Source organism: Hibiscus syriacus, unplaced genomic scaffold, assembly GCF_006381635.1.
Source record: "Hibiscus syriacus cultivar Baekdansim isolate YM2019G1 unplaced genomic scaffold, ASM638163v2 tig00112738_pilon, whole genome shotgun sequence".
Lineage (NCBI taxonomy): Eukaryota > Viridiplantae > Streptophyta > Magnoliopsida > Malvales > Malvaceae > Hibiscus > Hibiscus syriacus.
Window position 1 is genome coordinate 5,268,653 of NW_024063392.1, and position 24,797 is coordinate 5,293,449.

Consider the following 24,797-nt stretch of genomic DNA (forward strand, 5'->3'; position numbering starts at 1 on the left):
GTCGGTTTTTGTGCGAGGACTGAAGCATTTCCGTCACGCCGCCTTCTTGCAAATCCAGGTTAGGGCTCAAATTTTCATAGTCCTGTTCTCTTCTATTTTCTTATTTTTCTTTTAAAATCCCTTTTGGCCAATCTGTTGTTGAAACCCATCGGTTGTCGCTGTCACCTCGTCAATTGCAACCTAGTTTTTAAATACAACAAGCGCAGACTAGTTAATATGAATTATAATAAGATAGAATAGAGATATTAAAAATGAATCATTTTTTTTATTTATAAAAAAGCTAATTAAACAGAGAATACTTCGCTCTAAAGTTCTAAATATCACATTTCATTATTTTTAAAGTCATTTTATTATAATATTTTATGATAAATTCTATAAAAATCAATTCAATTCTGCAAATATGAAGTAAATATATTATGATAAATTTAAAGAAAGCCCTGCTTGGAGTTTTGCTTTGGTTGACAATCCACAATTCCCGGCAACTAATTATTATCTCTGTTTTTGTTCTTGAATCTGAAAATCTCTGAATTATCAAAGAGATGGCCTTTTTCATTCGACAAAGTAGCCTTGCGACACACTTCCGATCTCCTTATCAGGTATAAAAATATATTTTTTTATGCGTGCATAGAGTTTTGGTGGATCTTAGCTTAATTTGTTAACACCTCTATGAAATTCTCAACAAAAGCAGAAGACAGAGGGTTCCATGGCTTTGCCAAGTCGAGCTTTTCACGTTGAGCTTGGGGATCGTGAGAAAGCTGTGAGTTCCCCCTTTTCTGTATTTCTTTCTCCGTTCAACTTTCTTGATAAAAGCCTATGGTTTCCCGTTTTCCTTTTTGCGTCTTTGCTCTTTTGATTTGCTTTAATAGTTTCCATATCTAGAATCCGGTTCAGCTCGAGGTGCTACGAGGTACGCTTTTGGGTTTAATAGTGTGACTTCATCTCTTTGAGTTTAGCCATATTAATTGATGGAGCATACGGTAGGAGGATTCTCATTTGAAAAGATTCTCAATGTTAGTTTCTTTTAATTCTTTTTTATGGTGGGTTTCTTCTTTTTTTTTTATAAGTTTTTATGTTTAGCTACTGAGTCATGACATTGGATAGGGAAATTGGTTTTTGATTATTCATAATCTAATGATTCTGATCCTTCATTCAGTTTCCTTTTTTATGGCTTAGAAGGGAGAGGCTTAGAAATGATTAGATTAATGTTTCAAATATGTATATATATGTACATATATTCTTAAAATTGATGCTCTTGTGCCATACTTGATATTGTGTTGATATGGAATACCCCGTGTAGCTCTTGGCAGAGGACCCTTTGTTAAGACGATTTAAATCTTATAAGAAGAGTGTGTGGCGGCTGAAGAGAATCGGGGATGTACTGACGATTGTGGTTGTAGCAGGTGAGGCTACTTTTGCTATAAGTTGAATGAATTGGCTTATGAATATAATTCCAGAAGTTGGATTTGATTCTCTAGGATCCTATTTATATGCTTTTAGACATGCTCTAACTATGTGCTGAATGCTTATTTTGTTTTGACTTGATTTTTAGTAATTTGGACATCAGACTTGATTGTAACTGGAAATGTTCTTTCTTTTGCATTTTTAGTTCACTTTCCCCGTCTTTGAAGAAGGGAAAAAAGCTTGAAATGAAACAAAAATTATGCAAGATCATTTAAAAAACTTAATTTTAAATTTATACAACCTATTTGGCATTGCATCCTTTCCTTATCAATGGCTTGATTGTAGAATTAATTAGGTTAATGACTGCTCTCCCTCACTACTTCAATGGGATTGCGAAATTATGAACCAAGTCATCAACAAAGACAGCGTGTGGAATCAATCGATATTAATAGATTTGATAGATCAGATATTGTTTCGGTTTCTAGAGTGTGATGTACCAGACCCTGCATAAGATCATAAAGAAATATAGTTGTTACTGTTTAAATACTCCATGACTAAACTTCTTGTATGATTGTATTATGTTTGTTTATTTCAGGGTGTTGCTATGAAATTTATGTGAAGGCATCACTGAGAGAAGAAGCTCGGAACAATGCTAAGGCTGGTGGTGAAAACAAATGAGGTTGTCCGTTCTTTTGCTTATGTGCCAAAACGAAAAAGTGTATTGGCAGCGTTGTTTTAGCTTTTTAATGATTTTGGCTAATGATAAATAAGCAAAATGGACGTGTTGTGACATTGTTGAAGACACCAGTCAACTAATTTCTCAGGTTCTCATCTGCCTAATAAAATTGTTTTTAATGATGATTCCAGTAATTTTAAGGGGGGGGGGGGGGGGGAATGCCCTGGGTTTGGAGTATCCACAATGACATGAAAATTCCTAAAATTTGCTACTGGGTGCTATTCAGTGTGTTGGCTATCATCATCATGGTGTCAAACCAACAGATCTGATTGCATTCTAGCAAGTTCTTTATTGATATAATATCGGATTTTTGATTTAGGCAAGAAATTCCTTGATCTGTTGACCTGCACCTGGTAGAATGTAATCAAGAACCGCAATGACTCCCGAAACAAAAGCTTGACCGATTCTGGGTTTCACAATTACACGATAAAGACCTTTACTAGTCGTCAACTTCTCTGCTTCCTTCTTGACTCCGAACTCGATACCATGTTATAACTTTGACGTATATGAACTACCTGAGCAGTAATGTTGCCTACGAATCGATTTTGCTGCAATCTCTTTCGGGAAATAACCTTTCGATCTCTGTGCCAGTCCTTGCTGCTGCTTTTTGGTTCAGTGGAGATTCTTATGGCATTGTTCTTTGTTAGACATGAACGAGACTCCTTTAAGGTGAAAACCAGCTTTTTCTTACCTTTGGTAGTGGAAAACCTTTAACCTTTACACTTTTATGTATGTTGAGTGCCTGCGCCTATATATATATACGACATCCCTCGTGGAATATAAGAATTAACAACCATTAGGCTTTAACTTATTTAGCCTGCGCCTATATATATATATATGACATCCCTCATGGAATATAAGAATTAACAACCATTAGGCTTTAACTTATTTAGCCTGCACCTATAGATATATGCCATGCCTAAGAAATACTACTTTATGAACGGATAATAGGATAAAGAGTTGGATGTTCTTGAGTAAGATATTGAGTTCAAATCTTATTGAAAAAATAATTATTAAGAAAAACTTATTCTTGTTTAGGGATCCGATCCAACTTGAATCCTGATATTATATTTAGGATTCATGTGATTGATCAGATGACTTATGTAGTGAAATAAGCTACGCAGAAAAAAATGATTTTGAAAAATACATATGTGGGGTCATTTGTTACGATGTACTCAATTTATCGTGTGAATTCGATGAGTTTCATACAACATTCGTCCAACTTACGTGCTGAATTTTAATATTTTTTTAATATATATTATGGAACTCATCGAGTGAATATGACAAGTTCAAGGTGTACCATAGTAAATGGTCTATATCTCAAATTAATTACCCAATACCTATATTTTTCTAATTCTTTTTTCTGCCCACAATATATTTAAATTTTATTGCGACCAGACACTAATTTAAGAATCAGAAGAATAATGAGTTTGAAATTTCTTTGCTTCTAAGTTGAAAGCAAAGTTGTAAAATACGTGTCGGCAATCATTGTGGATTGAATAGTTTGCTTGTATAAGATGAGGATGTCAACGTAATATCTGTGGTATAAATAAACAGTGAAAAAGGAATGAGCAGTACAAGAAACAATTAAATATATCTGTAGCCTATAAGGCACTGAAAATTCTTCAATGTTCCATTACTAAAAGCACGACAGCCACAGCGAGCGATGTAGATTATTAATCGGCTTAAAGGTTGGTATGCAAAGCAGTTATAATATGCCGGAAGATGAAAGTTAATTCAGTCTATTATTTTTAGTATTTAGCAATTTTGGAACAAACAGTTAAATGCCTGGAGTTAATATTAAAAGAATTAATTAACTATGTTCCAAGTTTTTTAGAAAGTCAAAGACAAGACACCGAAGGATGCTAGGGTGAGTTGACTGCACATTTGTACCCAAAATTTGAAGGTAGCCTCGAGCTCAAAGACCTGGGTGGTTGAAATTTTGCGGGTTCTTTACTCTTAGTCTCTTTGGGTAGCCTGGATCTATGAATATATGCTTAAGTAGAACTGTTTTTGGTTTATCTTAATTTCACAATGTTGCAGCTGGACTTGGAGAAGTCTGTTGAGGCTTAGAGATATAACTCGTGGTTCAAGGACTTCTTGTTGCTCGTATGAATTCTGTTTCTGATATTTGGGAGATTATTCGAGTGTAAGGATAAAGTTGGTCGGGATAAGGTGGTTTGACACTCAAGACACATCCCTCGACATTCGGGGATGGCTTGAATGTTTGTTCTAGACAAACTTCCTACTAAAAGTAGGTTCTTGCCCTGACTGTCCATACTTGCGTTAAAGACTTCTCCCTTAACGATGGTTCCTGGAATTAGGATGCAATCTACAACATCCTTCATCCCCAGGAAGCTCAATTCATTCATAGTATTATTCCCCCAAATGACGCTTATCTGTACCTTTCTAATCATAATATGCAACATAAAGAAACTGTTTGGAAAAATATTTGGCACCTTTCGGTCCCTAAAAGGATCCACTGCTTCCTTTGGCTTTCCATCCGTGATAGAATCCTATCGAATGGTAACCACTGCAAACGGCGCATCTCTCACGACCCAACCTGTACGACTACCATTTATATCCTCAGAGATCTTGATATCCCCTGGTTTTTCAATGTGCATGTGGACGTTTGGATATCCAGGAATCTGGAAATCACGGGCTGCCACCCATCGCTGGATACTTCGTGGAATACTCTATTTGCCTACGCCCTTTGGCACACATGGAAAAGCCGCAACAACCTAATTTTCAATGGAATTAGAGGTAATGCAAATTCCATCCTCCACCAGAGCTTGCACCTTGGAAAGCACTCCACGCATCATCAGCTGACCTCAAATTCTAACAGTACCATAAGGGACGCTGAAATACAATGGTGGCCTGCCCCTGAGGATTGGACTAGCATCAACACCGATGGTGCGGTTAGTTCGAGTGGCTTAGCAACGATAGGCGGGGTCATTCAAGACCATCTTGGCAGTTTCCTCGCACGTTTCAATAAGCACATTGGCGTAGCCTCGATCCTTTCAGCTGAACTTTGGGGTGTCTATGAAGGACTCAAGATCGCTTGGTTTTACTGGTTTGAAATGGTCCAAATCCAAGTCTATAGCTCGAATGCTTACCACCTTCCAAAAGAAGGATCCCCCAAAAACCACTATGCTTTAATCCAAGAGATTACCGCTCTCGTTAAACAAGCTTGGTTTATTGACTTCAAACTCATCAAAAGAGAAGCCAACATGGTTGCAGACTCCTTAGCAAAATTGGAGAACAAAACTGCGGGGCAGTTAAATCTGTTCGAGTCTCCCCCTCGTCAAAATGAAGAGCTCCTTAGGCACGACATTTACGGCCCTACTTATGTTCGGGGACTTGTGTTGAACTATATTTTGATATAACAAATTAAGACAAAATATTTTTTGACTTAAATTAAATTTATTCAAAGTTTTTAAAGTTTTAAAAAATAATTCAAAGTCCATTTAACTTAGAATTGAGCACAAAATGTTTTTCTAGACAAGAAGTATTGATCTTGTTCTTAAAGTATTGATACCTCATGAACAATGACCAATATTGTTTATATGTTACCGACATCAAATGTAAGAGAAGTATCGATACTCACTAGGGGTGCATTTGGTTTACGGAATGTAAGATTACCAGTGAGAATAAAAGATTATCAGGGAATAGGATTACTGAGAATGTTGTATTTTGTGTTTGGTTGGTTTAGTAGGAATATAAGATTACTTTGTTTGGTTAAAGGAATAAAAGATTATTGGAATGTATATTTTACCAAATTGTCCTTATTATATATTTGTTTTTTTAACAAGTTGAATTCTACTATAATATTACTATAATTAATTTATATATTTTCTTTAAAAAAATTTAATTCATAAAATTCATATAATTTGTTTTACAAAATTGAAAAGATAAATAGGTTTAATGAAAAAGTAAAATTTTATTTTAACCATTGAACTTCATATAAAATTATAATTATGGATTTTTTTTGTAAATCTAAAATAGTTTAAGGATAAATTTATAATTTAACTTTCGTAGAATTTTTATTATTCAACGACAGAAGAAGGATAGTTTTGGGAAAATAATTAAGGGCATTTTAGTCCAAAACACTGGTAATCCAACAATACCTAAGGGAAGGGGTAATCACATTCCCAGTAATATATCCCAAAAAATCCACTGTTGGTAATAAAAGATTATTGGGAATAAGATTACCGGCCAACCAAACGGGGGAATGAGGATTACATTCCCCTAGTAATGTTGTATGCCGTGAACCAAACGGCCCCTAGGTAGTATCGATACTGCCGACATTGATCAAATTCCATAATGCAAAAATGGTACTGATACACAAAGGGGTACTGATACTACTTTACATAGTAGTATCGATACTAAAGGCTTAGTATCGATACCAAAGGCTTAGTATCGATACCATCAGGCCCAATGGCTAGTAACAACTAGTTTTATTTAAAAATAAAAAATGTAGTACCGATACTCCCCATAGGAGTACTGATACCCTTTGTACTGGACAATTTTATTTTGCAGATAAAAACATCCCCAACGGTTCCAAATCACTCCCAACGGCTAGAAACGACCACAAACTCATTCCAAAATATAAATACAAGTTCAAGACACTTGAAGAAGGGTTAGAACACATATCCAAACATTCAAACATAATAGAAGAGTTTTTCATTCCTATTTTACTTTCTCTTATAAATATTTTGTTCATGTGAGCTTTATTTTGTAAACACCCTACCTTTAAGAGGTTTTATTGTTTACTTTTTTTTACCTTTTGTAAAAGGGATTTATTCTAGTTTAGCCAAGTGGAAAACGAAGGAGTCTTGTAAAGGTTATCTCTTTGTCATTGAAAAAGAAAGAACAAATTAGTGAATTTGTTGGAAAATCCTTGGTGATGAGCTAAGGTAGTGGAAGTAGACTTAGTTAAGAAGTCGAATCACTATAAATCGATGTGTCAAATTTTCTATCTTTTATTTTCCTTACTCCCTAAACAATTTTTGTCAATTCATCCTCTTGTACATTTTTCGGTTGTTCAAATTGAGCTCCAAAAATCCCAACAACATGCCTAGTTCTTCTACTTAGACTCTTTACCATTTTAAAAAACAAACAAAAATTAAAAATAAAGAATTATATTGAATTAGGGGACAATACCTTTCACGAAATAAATTATGTTAAAAGTATATAGCTAGTTGGGTGATCTTTTTATAGCACTCATCAACAGAAAAAACATAACCCTAAACACATATTCTCAAAGAAAACAAACTGTTAAGAACATAACATAAACAAAACATTAAAAAAAATCAGTATATGACCACATGTAAGAAGAAACGTAATTCTAAAAATATCAGAATACACCTTACTACAACTTTATTAAATAAGCAATAATCAAGTGTAAAAACCCTAAAAAATTTACACTACTCATAAACCTCGTATAAACATAATAGAACAGGAAAAAAAAACATAACCTTAAGCCTATATTCTCAAAGAAAGCAAACAGTAAAAAAACAAAACATTAAAAAATTAGTATAGTTGACATAGCATAAATATAACAAAACAAAACAAAAAAATAATTAAAAGTAGACATTTACCATATTCCATTGCATTATCCCCTATTCGCGAGTCCTCTTTTTAATCATCTTGTCAAACCTACAAAAAAAGAGAGTCCTAATCCTGTAAAATACCTCAACTAATTAAAGAACACTAATCGTGTAAAACATTCTAAACCAACCTTAAACTAACGAACTTTTTTACCTAGAGAAATTTTCCCTATGAACTTTTGGTTTTACCTAGAGAAAATCATGTCATTCAGTTTGATTACCATTAACGAAGTAAGTTAAAATGGGTTAAATTAGTTTAATGAAGTCAAATGGTCGGTTAAACAATCACTTATTTTTTTAATCCACGTATAATTCATGTAGAAATGATGTGTTTTTTTATTTTATTTAATTACCGTATCAAGTTATCAATCCATTAATGGTTAACGGCCGTTAAAGTCTTAGTGACTAAATATTTACAATTTGATCAGGTAAGTGATCACATCTTTATCAAATAAAAATGAAAATAATCTTATATTATACTTTTTAAAATCAGTAAGAAAATGTAGCAAAACACAAACATAAATAATCATTCATGTAGTTAACTCATTACTATTTTTGTTTGTTTTTGTATTGTTCAACTTTCTGTTAGTACCAAATTTGATATGAGAAGTGATTATGGTGTCGTAAAAAATCATAAGAAACTCTTGTTTGAAATGGTAAATGAAATGGTTAGTAAAACACTAGATTTAAAAAATTGATTTTTTTCGATTTGAAAAAAATTGATTTAGATTGACTTCGAGTTACAATTCCATAAACTTGACTCGACTAGAAAAAATTTCAAGTTCAAATCGAGTTGTAAAATATAACTCGAATAACTCAAAATTTTTAGTAATTAGTGGATTGATTTTCAAGTTTGAGTCGTGCCCTTTAATTTTGTTTGATATATGTATATTACATATGAAAAAATATGAAGAAATATTTTTGTATTGTATATATGGTTATAGAAAGTCATTTAAATTGGAATTAAATAATAATATAATATTATAAATATTTACAATTAAATTAAAAAATAGTAAAATCAACTCGACTCAAAAAAATTTAAGTCAACTCAATATTGTAAAATATGACTTACCAACTCGAATAACTCAAAATTTGTTTACTCTACTCGATCGAACGCTCACCCTCATTCATTCATACATGATGAAGTTATTAACACATAGTGAAATTCCAATTCCTTGATCTGGCTTAGAAGTATCAATTGAATTATAGAGATTATATTAGTCATCGAAATAATTATTAAAAATAAACCAAGTATTTAAATTATTTAAAATTTAATAAATATATTACAAAAAAAATACATGTCACAATTAAATTTATATTGAAATTTTCATAATTTCATACTTTAATTTAAAAATGAGTCTGTATTTTCGATTGTCAAACCGACCCTACAATTGAATAATCTGAAAGAGAAAGTAAGAAAAGAGATGAATTCACCACTGATTGGTAAAAGAGAATAGAGAAAGGACCAATTGAAGGCTTCAGGCTTCGGGGTCGGAATGTGATAGGGTGCTGGACTTTAAGTGATCGATCACCTTCTTGACATCTTATGTCTTCGTCCAAAATCTAACGTCATTTTTTAATCTCGTCATACACGATTATATTTTTCACTCAATCAATGTTTGTTTATCGTCATTTAACGTTTTGACTCTAATAATTTTTTTTATTAGTATGAGCTAAGTATAAGGCAGTATATGTTCAAAGATAATTCTCAACTATTTGACATTGAACGTTCTCACCCCTGTCATTCTTGGTGCTAGAACTCAGGACCTCAAGAAATAACAATAATTCTTTTACCATTCAGTTCGTGTTGGTTAATGAATTTTTTAACATACGTTGACGAGATGACCTTAAAAGGGTAATGTAGTGAAATTTTCGGCACCTTAAATGATAACGGAGAAAACATTATGCACATACTGTAACAAAAAAATGAACACATAAATACAACAAGATGAATAATTTAGACACTTATTTTTTAGTTAAATTTAAATTTTATAATATCTATCGCAATTGAGATAATTATTAAAGAAATACTTGATTGGTCTTAGGGTTGTAAATGGCATGAGTCGTGTTAGAGTATTATTGTACTCAACTTAAAAAATTTTAGAATTGAGCTCGACTTGAAAGTTCACAAGTTTGAAATTGTTAAGCTCGATTCAAAAGTTCACAAGCTTAAAATTGTCAAGCTAGACTCGAACTCGAAATCAGGAATTGAAACCTAACTCGAACTCAAAAAAACATGAACTCAAAATATTCTCAGACTTAACTCGGTTGAAGCTTGAACTCAAGCTCAAAGTTGCACCTCAAGTGTATGAAAATCTTATATTACATTTTAAAAAATAAAAACGTTTGGAAAAAAAGAATGAATTTTAATGATGGATTTAAGATTTACAAATTAAAAGATATTATTTAATTTGAATATTAGTATGATAATTGTTCTTTTGAATATTCCAAATTAAAAAAGTATTTATTATCTATTTAAATATGAATATTAAAAGATAATTATATACTTTTTAATATTTCAAAAAAATATTTGCTTAAGTTTGAATGGTAAAATGAGTTTATATATTTTGAATATTTCAAATTATCTGTTTAAATTTGGATATTAAAAGATATCTTGTTGGAGTAAAACTCTCTTGAAAATACCCTATAAATAATGAGCAAACCTATTAGGTTTTCCACATCTCAAAATTCAAAAGCTTATATTTTCTTGAAAAATATTTATGTACTTCTTAGCTTTCCGGTGATAGACGAAGGTAAGGATAATTCGTGCTTTTCAAAGTTTGTGCAATTGTTCGTTGATCATTTAGTTGTTGTATCTTGGGAGACAAACAACCAAAGCTCTCAAGCACCAAAGGAGTGGCTAAAAATCTGTCTTAATGAAACTGTTTAGTGACAAGCCTCAACTGTTTCCGATCACAAGATCAAAAAACAAAAAGAGTATTATTATTTCCTTTCATTCACTTTTATTTTTAAAGAAATTTAATTTCTTCTATTTTATTTTTTCTCAAGTTCAATTTCATCTCTGATTGTTATTTCAGATAACAATCTTAAGACAAATTTTTTTATTCTTCTGTATTTCTTAATCGAGCGATTCGAAATTGTGGGAAAAATGAGATAGCGAAGAAATTTGTTTCATGGTTTATCATGTTGTCTTAATGGGTTTGCTAAAATTTCAAAGTGGAAAAATCTGTACAGTAGAAATTTTTCGTAAAAGTAACTTTGGTTACTAATTTTGTTTCAGAATATTGATTGTATTCGATAACAAAATCTAAAATAAATGAGAATTAATTTTTGTGTGTTGGAATTATTTCTAATTCCATTTATGTTTCTTTAACTGAAAATGGAGACGAGAAATTCAACCGGTTTATCCAACTTGGATGCTAAAATGATGGTACATGTTCAGAATCCAAATCTGAATATGACTCAATCGATAGTGATAGTTAACCAGAATGAGAAGCCAGTGAAATTCTACGGAGAGAATTTTAAGATCTGGCAACATAAGATATTTTTCTATTTGACCACAGTGAACCTTTCAAAGTTATTAAAGGAAGATCCTAATGTTCTTAAAGAATGAGAAGAAGGGGTAAACAATGTTTTTGCTTTCAATGTTGTTGAAGATTGGAAGCACATAGATTATATATGCCGGAATGTAGTTCTGAACAGTCTACAAGATTCCCTGTATCGATTATATGTTGCTTATGAAACGGCTAAGAAATTATGAGAGGCATTGGACCATAAATACAAAGATGAAGATGCTAGAGCTAAAAAGTTTTTAGTTGCCAAGTTCTCGCATTTTACTATGGTTGACTCTAAATTAGTAGTAAAACAAGTGGAGAAATTCCAACTACTGATCAATGGAATTCTTGCTGAAAGAATGGTCATAGGTGAATCCTTTTAGGTAGACGCCAATATTTAGAAATTACCTCTTAGATGAAGTGACTTTAAGAATCATATGAAACAAAAAAGGATGGAAATGACCATGGAAAAACTAGTTGTCAAGCTTCAAATAGAAGAAGGAAACCTTCAAAGAGGCTAAGGAAAACGTGATGGAGGTCAAGGACTTCAAGAAGGGAAAATAACTCAAAATAGGTCAAAACTAGGACCTAAAGGTGGAATTTCCAAGAAGGAGAAATTCCAAGGGAAGTACTTTAACTGTGGAAAGATAGGGTACAAATCCTCTAAGTACAGACATCCAAAGAAAGCCAAAGCTCATGAGGCTAATGTTGTGGAAAGAATGGCTAAGGATGTGAAGGATATAGATCAATGTTGTAATCTCTGAAGTTAACCTAGTTGACTCTAATCCAAAACAATGGTGGCTCGATACTGGAGCTACGCATCATATTTGTTGCGAAAAATACTCATTTTTTAAATTGAAACATTACAACAACGGGGAAAAGATCTACATGTATAACATTGCGACTTCTGAAATCAAGGGGAAGAGTACCGTAGTCTTGAAGATGACTTCTGGCAAGGAACTCAAGCCACATAATGTGTTGTGTGTACCTGACATACAAAAAAACCTTATTTCTATCAAACTCCTTTCACAGATTTAGAATGATGTTTGAATCTCAAAAATTAATTTTGTCTAAAGGGGAATGTTTTTTAGTAGAGGATATATATTGAATGATATGTGGAAACTCAATGTTATCTCTACAAAAGCCAAAAGCATGAATAAGAATAATGTTTCTTCTTCAATTTATATGCTTAAGTCATTTAATTTATGGCATGATAGGCTTGAACATGTTAATTATGATGCTCTGCGTAGATTAATTAACTTAGAACACATTTCTTCGTTTCATTGTAATTATAATCGTAAATGTGAAACATGTGTTGAGACAAAATTAACAAGGTCACATTTCAAATTGTTGAAAGAAATATTGAACGTTTGATTTAATTCATAGTGAAGTTTGTGACTTGAAATTTATTCAAGTGAGAGGATGAAATAAATATTTTATTACCTTCATTGATGATAGCATAAAGTATTGCAATGTATATTTTCTTAAAAGTAAAGATTAAGCTTTAGAGAATTTTATACTCTATAAGCAAGAAGTCGAAAACCAAATTAATAAAAAGATTAAGATGGTAAGAAGTGACCGCGGTGGTGAATATGTTGAATCATTCGGTGAATTTTGTTCACAACATAGTATTATTCACAAAGTAACACCACCATATTCTCCTCAATCAAATAGAGTAATCAAGAGGAAAAATCAGACTCAAAGAAATGATGAATGCCTTGTTAGGTAGTTATGAGTTATCATAAAACATGTTGGGGAAATTATCCTTTCAGCTAATTACATTTTAAACAAGATACCCTAAAAAGAAAAAAACAAGACATCATACGAATTATGGAAAGGTCGAAAACCTTCCTACAAAAATTTGAAAATGTGTGGGTATCTTGCCAAGGTAACGACTCCATTACCAAAGAAAATGAAAACATGTTCTAAAATAATGAATTACATTTTCATTGACTATGTAGAAAATAGCAATGTGTATCGATTTCTTGTGCATGAATCAAAGAATCATGAGATTCACAAGAACACGATATGAAATCAAAGAATGCATACTTTTTTGAAAATAGTTTCCCTTATAAATATAAGGAGGTTGATCAAAGTGTAATAAAATGAACTTTAGAGATTAACAATGAAGATAGTCTAGATAATCAATAAGAGGCTAAAACTGAAATGGAACCAAGAAGGAGTAAATGAGCAAGGGTGAAAAAAATCCTTTGGACCAAACTTTCTAACCTTTATATTGGAGGTTGAACCCCAAACATATAGAATGTTATACGATCCTCTGAAGGCACCTTATGGAAGGGAGTCATTAAGAGCGAAATAGATTCCATCATGCAGAACCATATGTGAGATTTAGTAGATCTTCCTCCAGGGATCATACCACTAAATTTTAAATGGTTTTCAAACAAAAAATAAAAGTGGATGGAACAATTGATAAGTACGAGGCTAGATTGGTAATAAAAGGATATCGACAAAAGGAAGATATTGACTACTTTGATACATACTCCCTTGTATCAAGAATAACACCCATAAGAATGATATTGTAATTGTCGTTTTGCAAAATCTAGAAAATACATCAAATCGATGTTAAAATAGCTTTCCTAAATGAGGAATATCACCCCTAAACTCGACCTAGAAGATATTGGTAGAATTTAGAGAGTCCATGTTGAAACTTGTCCCCCATGAAATCTATGTTCAATTCAAAACATAAAAAATATTATTTAACTTATAAACATTTTCTTTCAATTTGAAACTTCAATATTTTATTAAAAGTATACATCCAAAGAAAATTTGGCATAAATGATAAATATTTATAAACATGCATAAAAGGTCCAAAAATAGTTATAATGTACAAAGTCTCATATTACATAAATAAATAATAATAATAATAATAATAATAATAATAATAATAATACCAAAATAAAGTTACAAATAAAAATTTGAAATAAAAATTTAACTAAAAGTTCATGTTAAAAATAATATTTTTTTAAATAAATTATGTAACCCTCCTAGTATCGGACTGCCTAAGTTTGAGAATCTGAAAGGTTGAAACTATAGGGGTGTAAGCTATTAGCTTAGTGTGTCTCTAAAGTGCAATCAAACAAACTAGTCACAATTCATATCATAGTCTGAAACAACCAATAATAATAATAATCCAAATCAAACAGTGACAAATATAATTTTAAATGTTATGCAAATGATTATGCACATATACACTTATCACACCATCCGAAGAGTGGATCCCCTAGAACCACTCTAATTACAATCACATTATCTGAAAGTGACATTCACCTCGTTAAGTGAATGCACTGAACTTCTCCTACCAAACACACCCCAATATGACATGGGAAAATGACATACATATTCGATTTTTGATCAGATCCTAATGTAAAAATTTACACATAATTTCAAAGACCAAATGCATAGCATAATCTGAATCCGATAAATATCACATATTTTATTTTCGAATTACATCAAATACAACAATATCACATAATCATCATCCTCAAAGTCAACTTCCAAAAAACATTCTTATCCAGTTTAAGTTTATATTTAAAACCACAATATCACAAAATAGTCATATTTTAAAACAATCTCAATCAATCAAACAATTGTCACATAGAAGATTTAGCACCAGAGACACATTGACAAATAACTAACGATGATAGTGACATTTTCCACTGTCAGCTTGAACAATTGATCAACCCGAATCCATTTCTATATGATAATGTAATAATAATTATTCTAAATAACTGACATAGCCAAATAAACTAAAAACATCAAATTATCACTCACGGTCAACACAAGTAATACGGGCGGGTTTAAAATTTACGGGTAGTGACGGAAGAGTTGATAAATTCGATTTTAGATTGATAACTCCTATAAAAATTACGATATCTGATTTAATATCCCAATTATTAATTTTGATAATTAACACAATTAAATCGAAAATAAACTAAATTCCCATATCAAAATGAGGTAATCGAGCAATAGGGTTTTCGTTCGATTCAAGTATGTCGGTTCAAGGTAGGGGAATGCTGGTTTAATTAGAGAACTCGATCTACTGTTCCCAAGATCGATCGACGGTGAGGACACGACCAAGAAGTTGCCGACCACTCGGCTACCTATGGAAAGGCCAAAAATGGCCAGAAAGTGTTATGACCAACCAACAGTGGTGGCTTGGTTTTAAATCAGTCGATCAACCATTCCCTTGCAAAGCCCGACCACCACAAGGTCTGAAACGGTCGTAGTTAAGAATATCGATGACAGATCGAGCCTTATCGAGGCTTGAAACAACAACAACAGTGCTCAACGGCAATGAGAAAGAATGGATAAAAAAGTAACGCGATGGGCAGAAGCAAAGAACGAAAAAAGAGAGGAAGAAGCAGCCGCAAGGGGAAGAAATATGTAGGCCTGTAAATGAACTGAACGTTCAACGAACAGTTCATGAACCGTACGGCGGGAAGTTCGTTTATGTGCGTTTATTTATTAAATGAACGAACATGAACAAGATTTTGTATTCGTTTAATTAAATGAACGAACATGAACATAGGCCTCGTTCGTTCATTTACGTTCGTGAACGTTCGGTTATGTTCGTTTATATGCGTTTAGTTATGTTCGTTTATGTGCGTTCATTTATGTTTAACCTAATATTCTTAAATCAATTTTGGTGACCAATTTGTATGTATCTTAAAAATATTAATTAATATGATATTTTGATGACCAATTTCATAATTAACCCAATTTTACAGCCTGATTAAGCGGTAATACAAAAAACCCTAAATCTAAAAACAATATTTTCTCAACTCTTCTCCAACCCGTCATTCAGCTGTTCTTGATTCTCAACTCTCCCCACCCTCCACAATTGTCATTTCTGCAACGATTCGACGGAGTTTCAAGTCTTCAACTGCAACGATTCGACAAAGCTTCATCTCTTTCCCTTCTTGAACGTGATTTCATAAGGTAAATAATTTGAATATTTTTTGGTCTGTTAATTTTGGGGTGTGAATTTAGGGATTTTTGGTGGTATCTTGAACGATGTGGAACCCCTTGTACGCCGCTATGAACGGTGCATTCGACCAGTCGGTCTTCTCCAGCCCACCCCTCGTTGCCCAATCATCCGCGTTAGAGTTGCCCTTAGGGAGTCCCAGTTAGATTTGCGCTTATATCCTCTAGTGGGGGAAGAAAGTGGCGTGGTCAGTGGAGCGCTGCTGGATATGGGTGCAATGTTGCGGAGGAATGGAAGGAGGTGAGTCGAGGTATTTGAATTGAAACGAGTCAGACTCGGGCATAAGGAAGATGAGGGACTCGCATGGTAGGAAGGTTCGGGGCTTGGGAAAGATGAAGACTGGGATGGTGGAAGGAGAACAATATTAAATTTAACATTTTGTCAAAAATGGCTGCTGACATATTGGCAATTCCGGTCACTACTGTTGCTTCTGAATCTGCTTTCAGTGCTGGTGGGAGGGTTATTGATCCGCATCGATCCTCTTTAGGAACTAAGATGGTAGATATGCTTGTTTGTGGAGCTGATTGGTATCGTCAATACTATGGGTTGGAGAAAAATAAAAAACAAGGTATTTTTATGTTTTAAGTTTTATTGAATTTGGTTTTACAATGACTAATATATTTTTGGTTTTTTGATTTGTTGTAGCAAAACGAAGATATCATACATGTTGAGATTCCTTGAAAATGAGGATGAATGAATTTGTATAACCTCGCTAATTTAGTATATTTTTCATCTTTTGTTATAACTCCTTTAATTTAATATAATTTTATTTGTTTGATTTTGATCAGGATGGATGATGAATTAACGACTGATTATGAATGCAAGTTGAATATGTTACAAATATTATTGAAGTTGTTTGGATTTCAAGAAGATTATTTTGTTGAACAAATTAACTTTAAGACTTTATTATATTTCATATAGCTTACTTATGATTTATGTATGTTTTTGTCGTGTTCGAACAAATTAACTCTAAAGTTGTGTGAATCATTTAATATCTTTAAAAGATTGATCGAAATATCTGATATCTTCAAACATTTCATCACTGCTAATCAGCTCTTACGCTATTATCACTGTAGATTTGGTTGATTTGCATTGTCGACTATTTTTCATGAAAGAACAATGGAAGGTAGGGTCTCCAACGTTTATGTTCGTGTTCATTTATGTTCGTGTTTGTTTATGTTTGTGTTCGTTTATGTTCGTTTATTTATTAAATGAACGAACATGAACAAGCTATATTCCTTAATGAACGAACATGAACAAAAATTTTTTTGTTCGTTTATGTTCGCTTATTTATTAAATGAACGAACATGAACATACATCCGTTCGTGTGCGTTCGGTTCGTTTACATGCCTAGAAATATGGTTAGGGTTAATACTCTATAAAAATGAGTAAATCGTAACATAAGTCCCTAAGTTTCCTAGAATTTTCAAAAGTGTCACAAAGTTCTATTTTCTTTCAACAAAGGCCATTGAAATTTATGTCAATTTAATTTAGTCCAAAATCAAGTTGGGGATTATCCACAAAAAAAGAACAAGTTAGGGATATAATGTAAAATTTCTAATTTCTAGGATTTATAATTTAAGGGAGGGGAATTGGGTGTTACAAAGACCTTGATGAAGAAATATACATGGAATAACCTGAGGGCCATGTAGTTTTAGGTCAAGAAAAAGAAGTATGCATGTTGGTGAAGTCTTTGTATAGACTTAAACAAGCACCAAAATAATGACAATGAGAAGTTCGACAATATCATGATGACAAACGACTTCAAGATAAATAACTGTGACTAGTATGTTTATGGCATACTCATTGTTGGAAGTAACAATGAAATGGTAAAACGTACCAAAGATAAGTTAAATTCAATATTTGACATGAAATATATGGGATTGACTAATACGATTCTGGGCATCCAAATTAAAAGGTCATCTGAAGGCCTCATACTAGCATAGTCACACTATATGGACAATATTCTTGAGAAATTTAACAATGATTATTATGGTATAGACATAACTTCAAAAGACTCTAGTTCATATTTGTCTAAAACTTAAGGTGAAAGCGTTCGTCATATGGAATATGCAAGGGTCATAGGATGCCTAATGTATCTCATGAGCTGTACGAGATTAGACATCATTTTTACTATAAGCAATCTAAGCATATTCACAAGCAATACAGGTGAAAACCAATGGAAAAAGATAACAAAGATATTGAGATATCTTACACATGCTCGAGATTATGAGTTGCATTGTTCAATAGATCATGTTATCTTAGAAGGATACTTTGATGCTAGTTGGCTTTGTGATATTCAATATACCAAAGGTATAAGTGGATATGTATTCACTTTAGAAGGAGGAGGTGTGTCATAGAAATTGTTATGTGTGTAATGTACTATGCTATGGCACGCAAAATAATGCAAGTATACACAATCAAACAAGTAATGTAGTAGTGAGTGAGTATCATATACACATGTATTGGTGGGATTTCGAGTAAAGCTATGCACTAAAATTTAACTAGTAAAGTATAAATGGTATGAACAAATGAAACAAGAATGTTATGGCAAAATTGTAGGTGTGAGGTATAAAATGTTGTGGCAAATTGTTGTGACAATCAAACAAAAATGCTAAAGCAAAATAAAATGAGCACTAAGGTATGAAATAAGAGACTTAACAACCTTGCACAAACAAGCTGCTATGGGGATAAACAATTGGGTTTACTTAGGAATCATATACTTTGTCTCTAGAATGGTTCACCTTTTCCATGAGTATGTTGCTTGACAGGTTTTACTAAAGTGTTCCTAGGCTATCTCTAGTAAGGAACCTGATAATAAAAATGCTACGCAATACTTCTCAACGTGAATTGTAGCATAATAATATAGAATAAGTCAACCCCTTTTAGTCGTTGAAGCACTTTCCTTATCTCTAAGGCGAGTTACAGCCTTACCATCACCAATTAGCTCCATTGTTCATATAGATTTAACCTAACTCTCTTGATATTAGGCATTAAAACTTAGAAAATGGCTTACTCTCAAAAGCTCTTACAAATCTAAGTTACTAAATATTTAAACAATGAACAAAGCAAACATTTAAACATAAAAAATATAAACCCTTCATTCGAAACAAAATATAATCATCCAAAATAAACTCACACCAAATAAGTTAGTTCATGGTGGAGTACAAATCATCCACAAGAATAATTCATCCATTACAACCCATCAAAAAATAAAATAAAATGAGAGCAATAAGGGAAGAGGAAAACTCCCAAACTCCCAAACTGTCGTGAGCTTCCTCGAACCACTATGAACCTCCTTAGCAAGTTGGCTTCTCCAAAAGGCCTAGCTTCTACTCTCTTGAAGCTTGGTTATGGAAGACACCACGAAAAGGAATAAGAAAAGAAGAAAAATGGGAACTTTTTGTGCAAACGCCTTCCTCTTCTCTCTTAGGTTATCCCTCTAAAAAGCTCATTTAGTTGTAAGGTATCCTTAACTATATATAATGGGGGAATTTTCTAGGGTTTTGTGAAAAATTCCCTTTGTACCCTAAGTATCATCCCTTTCACGTGAAGGGTATGCAAGGATGGCATATGGTCCTCACAATGACAGCTGGGCAGGGCATTCACGTGCAAACATGGACAATTAGCTGCTCTCATAAAAATATATTTGTCCTTGTTGTCCTTTTCTGGCCAGGAAGGCCATCTAGAAATGTTATGGCATTTCACCAAATCTCGTCATCTAGAATGTTACGACAAATCCCTACTTCTCTCTTAGTTTTCTTTACTTGCTTATCAACAAAAGAACATAATATTTCCCATCAACATCACCAGTTTAAAAAATAAGATGTTACAACAAAACACCACCACCATATGCAATTATATGAGCCTGAATACAACTAAATGCAATGAAATGGGCTTTTAGATAACAAATAACCTAAATAAAAAAGAACAAAATGTAGACTTTTTACGAGGTTATCATACTCCAAACTTAAGCTATTGCTTGTCCTCAAGCAATGGATAGTGATTAATAGAAGAAAAATGTTATGGAAAAGTTCAGATCAAGGCAATAATATGAGATAAAACTTCAACCCTCAGAACAATTGGCTTCAACATGCTAGACTAGTTAAGAACTCAAGAACTTTTCCTTAGAACAAGATCTTTTGCATGTGTGTGCGTGATTGTATCCAATCTATGCTTAACAAAGTTAGAAAAATTCTAGTCAAGTTCTCTATTCTGTTGTAGTATTTATTTAACCATTAAACACAATTTTACTCCCAAATTTTTAATGCTACGAAGGGAGTCAGCCTATCAAAACCACCATCCCAAACTTTAGATGAATTAGAGTAAACATTCCATCCCCGAGTTAGTAGGTAGAGTCATCTGATGGGTACTTTTATTCACCCTTATGCTTATGGTTGTCATTTATTAAAGTGGGTTTCCAGGTAATGCCATAGGAAAAAGGAGTGCCCCTCTGCAGTTATGCCGAAGCATTTATTTGCAATTCGACGCAATTCAAAACATAAGGGAGTTTAATTTAGCCTTTTAAGCTATCATTTATCATTTAAGTTCATTGACCAAAATTTATGCTAAGTCATACAAGAGTTCTCTCTTAAAAAATTTCTAATTTCCTTAAGCATAGAAAACTTACAGTCATGTATCAAATATAAACAAAGAATCAAGTTCTAAAGTTGGGTCTATCAATCTTAATAGTCATGTACATTCAATTACAACAATAAAAAATCATCATCATTGGGCATCATCAATTTATTCCAAAACACTAACTTAAACCTAACTAATACCACAACAAAAATTCTACTAATAACTATCGATGAAAATGCCTAACTATGACGCTACCTCCCCTAAACTTAAAGGATGTAGTGTCCTCAATGCATGAAAACTAAGTTAAAACTAAACTATATGCAATGCAAACTAAAAATGCAATGAGGTACTTCATTTTGGTGATGGTGTGGTTATGCTCGCCTTACATCTGGCGCGCTTCCTTAATGGGGTGGGGCTTGGTTCCTCCGATTTAAATTCTTGGTTAGTGTGAGCCATCACAAATTACTCTGGATCATCGATTGGTGGGGTCCTAGCACACCCGACTTACCTTTTCAAGCGATGTTTGGTCATCCTCGAAGGAGTTTGCTATGGCATTTCAGATTATGGAGGCACTTCATCTGTAGGCTCGTCAACTTCATGCTGGGTATCATCATATTGTTTCGGCTAGTGCAGGGGCTCATGGTCTTGCTCAGTTCCTTCTTCCATTATGGAGGAGGGGCCTACAATTTGTGGGTATGTTGTATTGCCAAGGGCTCCTCCAGAAAATGATGCAGTATCCTCAGATGTTGGTAGTATAGAATTAGGAAAGATTGGGGCCTCTTCGAATTTCATGGGGGTATTTCCTTAAAGTAGGAAGAGAGGAATGTATCTCTTTGTTTCACATAGGTGAAGAACATCCTCGAATAACTTGTCAAGCCTTCGACCTACAGTCTCGTACTCCTAGTAGATTCAACAATTATCTTCATCAAATACCAAGAGCCAAAGGATGTTTTTATTTGTTAGGCCTTGCTTACCAGTTAGAATCTCATCAAAATCATCTTCGTAGACACCCTTCTTGAGGCAAAGTGTTGTTATTAAGCTTGGAAAGGCTAAAAGACTTGCCTTTCACTTGAGGCATGCGTGCATCTCCTCAACTATTACATTGATGATATCAATATGTCGTCCCACAACAATAGAGTGAAGTAGCAATATTCACTATAGAAAAATGGTGGTATGATCTGATGTGGGTTTCAACCTTGTTTTAAAGAAGTGATTTCAAACCTTTTCTTTAGGCTTGAGGCTTGTCCTCTCGATAGCATACTGTCAGGTTTGTGCACCTCTCCCTTTTTTTCCTTGAAAACACAAGTCCTCCAAGATACCTTGATAGGTCTCGTGATCGACCTCTTTAGCAAAGTGAGCATGTCGATTAACCACGTTCTTGAGCTTAAAGGATTTATTGATGGCGGTTGGAGTAAAATGAATTCTCTTACCTCTCACGAACACAAAATGTTGAGAGGGGTCAGAGATGTGCGTATAAAATTCCTTCACCAACAAAACATTAACATTGTCGGGGTACCAAGCAAAACGCTTCCACTTGTGTTTGTTCACCACTTCCATTATCTCCGGGCCAAAGTCATTGTCGGTATTGTTAGGAAAGATCAATACTTACTCAAGATAAGCTTTTCAATTTTTAATGAGTAAAAAAAATTCATCGCATTCTCTTGGAACTTTTTAAACGGAGGTTGTTGTGGTGGTTGTCTTGATGAAGTAGCACCGGCTGCTTACTTGCCATGAGCCATGTTAACGTTGAGATGAAAATGAAACTTTGAAGGTTTTAGCCATGGTGTTTCAGACTATTGAAGAGAGAAGAATTTGAAGAAGACTATGTAAAATAAAAAGAAGTTATGAAGAAAGAAAAACTAAAAGGTGAATGAGGGGTTTTAACGGGTTAAGTGAGAGGTGGGTTTGGGAAAATAAAAAGTAAGGTGTAATTAATGGGGGAAGAAAAGTAAAAGAGAGAAGAGAATAAAATAATAAAAGTGGTGGGTTTTAAAATTAAAAATTATAATTATTTTGTCTTTTTGTCGCCCAAAACTCATGAAAGTTAAACGTTAGGTTTAAACCATCTTTGGCAAGTTCCTTGTGTTGCCAGTTGTACCAAACTTAATAAAATAAAAAGTAAAATGTGGGAAATAAATAATTAAAAGATAAAATATATAAAAATATAATATTAATAAAATTCAATAAACAATTTATTTATGAATACATTAGCTAATGAAAATGTTATAGCAATTTAAAAAAGATAGTGTAGAAAACTCAGGAATCATGAAAGATGAGTGTAGACTTATCACCAAGGATGGGGGCACCAGTGTAGATCTTCAAGCTTTGGCCATTTACCTAGAAGATGGTGGCATCATCGATGTTCTTAATGTCGACAGCATCGTGAGGGTATATATAATGTACATCAAATGAGCTTGACCATCGTGACTTAAGCTTGTCCGAGAATAACTTAAGTCTCAAATTGTAGAGGAGGAATTGTTGACATATACTTGAGATATGAATTCCTCCATCTCATTCAGCTCTGGAAATCTCCTTTCATCGGCTAGTTGGGCATCCATGTTGAGCTTCTTGATTTCCCAATAGGCTTTATGTTCGAGCTCAATAGGAAGATGGCATCCATAAATGAGCTTAAAGGGTTACATTTCTAACGGAGTCTTGAATGCTATGCATGCCAGAGTGCTTCATCAAGGTTAGGAGACCAGTCTTTCATCTTGAGGTTCACCACCTTCTCAAGGATTTTCTTAATCACTCGGTTACAAACTTCAGCTTGCCCATTAGTCTGGGGGTGGTATGCTATAGAAATTTTGTGTCGCGCCTCATACCTCTACAATGCTTTAGAAATTAACTTGTTGTCAAAATGGGTGATTTCATCACTTATAATGGCTATAGGTACTCCAAACCTCGTGAAGATGTTATTGTGAAGGAATTTGTGCACGATCTTAGAGTCATTTCTTGGTGTAGCCACTGCCTCCGCCTATTTAGACACATAATCCACTGCTATGAGGATGTAAAGATCACCAAAGAAATATGGGAAGGGTCCCATAATGTTTATTCCCCATACATCAAAGAGTTCTACCTCCAAAGTATTTTGCAACAACATTTTATGATGTCTAGAGATGTTTCTAGTGCGTGGGCATTGGTCACATGCCTTGTAGAACTCATGTGCATCCTTGAAGAGTTTGGACCAATAGAAACCAGATTTTAGGACCTTTTCATCAGTCCTAACTCCACCAAAATAGCATTCACAAGGGACTGTATGGCAATGGAATAAAATCTCCTTTTGCTCCTCATCGGAGACACACATTCGAATCACTTGATCAACATATTGCTTGAACAAGTAAGGTTCGTCTCGGTAGTAGAATCTCACATCATGTTGAATCTTCATTTTGCACTGGATATTTAAATAATGACGCAAAACACCATTAACAAGAATGTTAACTATATCTGCATACCATGGAATTGTCACAACATATAAAATTTTCTCGTCAAGTAATTCTGTTGGGATTTTCGATGAAGCTCAATTTGACAAATGAATATTTTGCCAAGAGGGGGTGATTGGGTTTTGAGTTTAGGGAGTAAGGAGTTAAATTGATAAATAATTGGCACAAAGATTTATAGTGGTTCAAATTCTCAACCAAGTCTACATCCACTACGTTAGCTCCCTACTAAGTATTTTTAACAAATTCACTAATTTATTCTTTCTTTTTACAGGATAAAGAGATAACATTTACAACTCCATAGCTTTTAAATGGCTTAGATAGAACCACTCCCTTTTAAAAAAGGTATAAAGAATGTAAACAAGAAAACCTCTCTAAGGTAGGTGTTTACAAAGAATTAAGATCACAAGAACAAAAATATTTACAAGAGAAATAAAATAAAGAGTGAAATTTTTTTCTCTTGTGTATGAATGCTTGGATAAGTGTTCTAACTCTTCTTCAAGTGTCCTCAAC

At 33.4% G+C, this 24,797-nt stretch overlaps 1 protein-coding gene across 1 annotated transcript; it reads left to right on the forward strand.

Moving 5' to 3' along the window:
• The first annotated feature begins 435 nt into the window (after positions 1-435).
• On the forward strand, positions 436-2,267 carry LOC120183139 (succinate dehydrogenase subunit 7A, mitochondrial-like). Its single transcript, XM_039187900.1, has 4 exons — positions 436-596; positions 689-757; positions 1,298-1,400; positions 1,997-2,267. The coding sequence occupies exons 1-4, from the start codon at positions 540-542 to the stop codon at positions 2,077-2,079; spliced, it is 312 nt and encodes a 103-aa protein (XP_039043831.1). The 5' UTR covers positions 436-539; the 3' UTR covers positions 2,080-2,267.
• Positions 2,268-24,797: the final 22,530 nt, after the last annotated feature.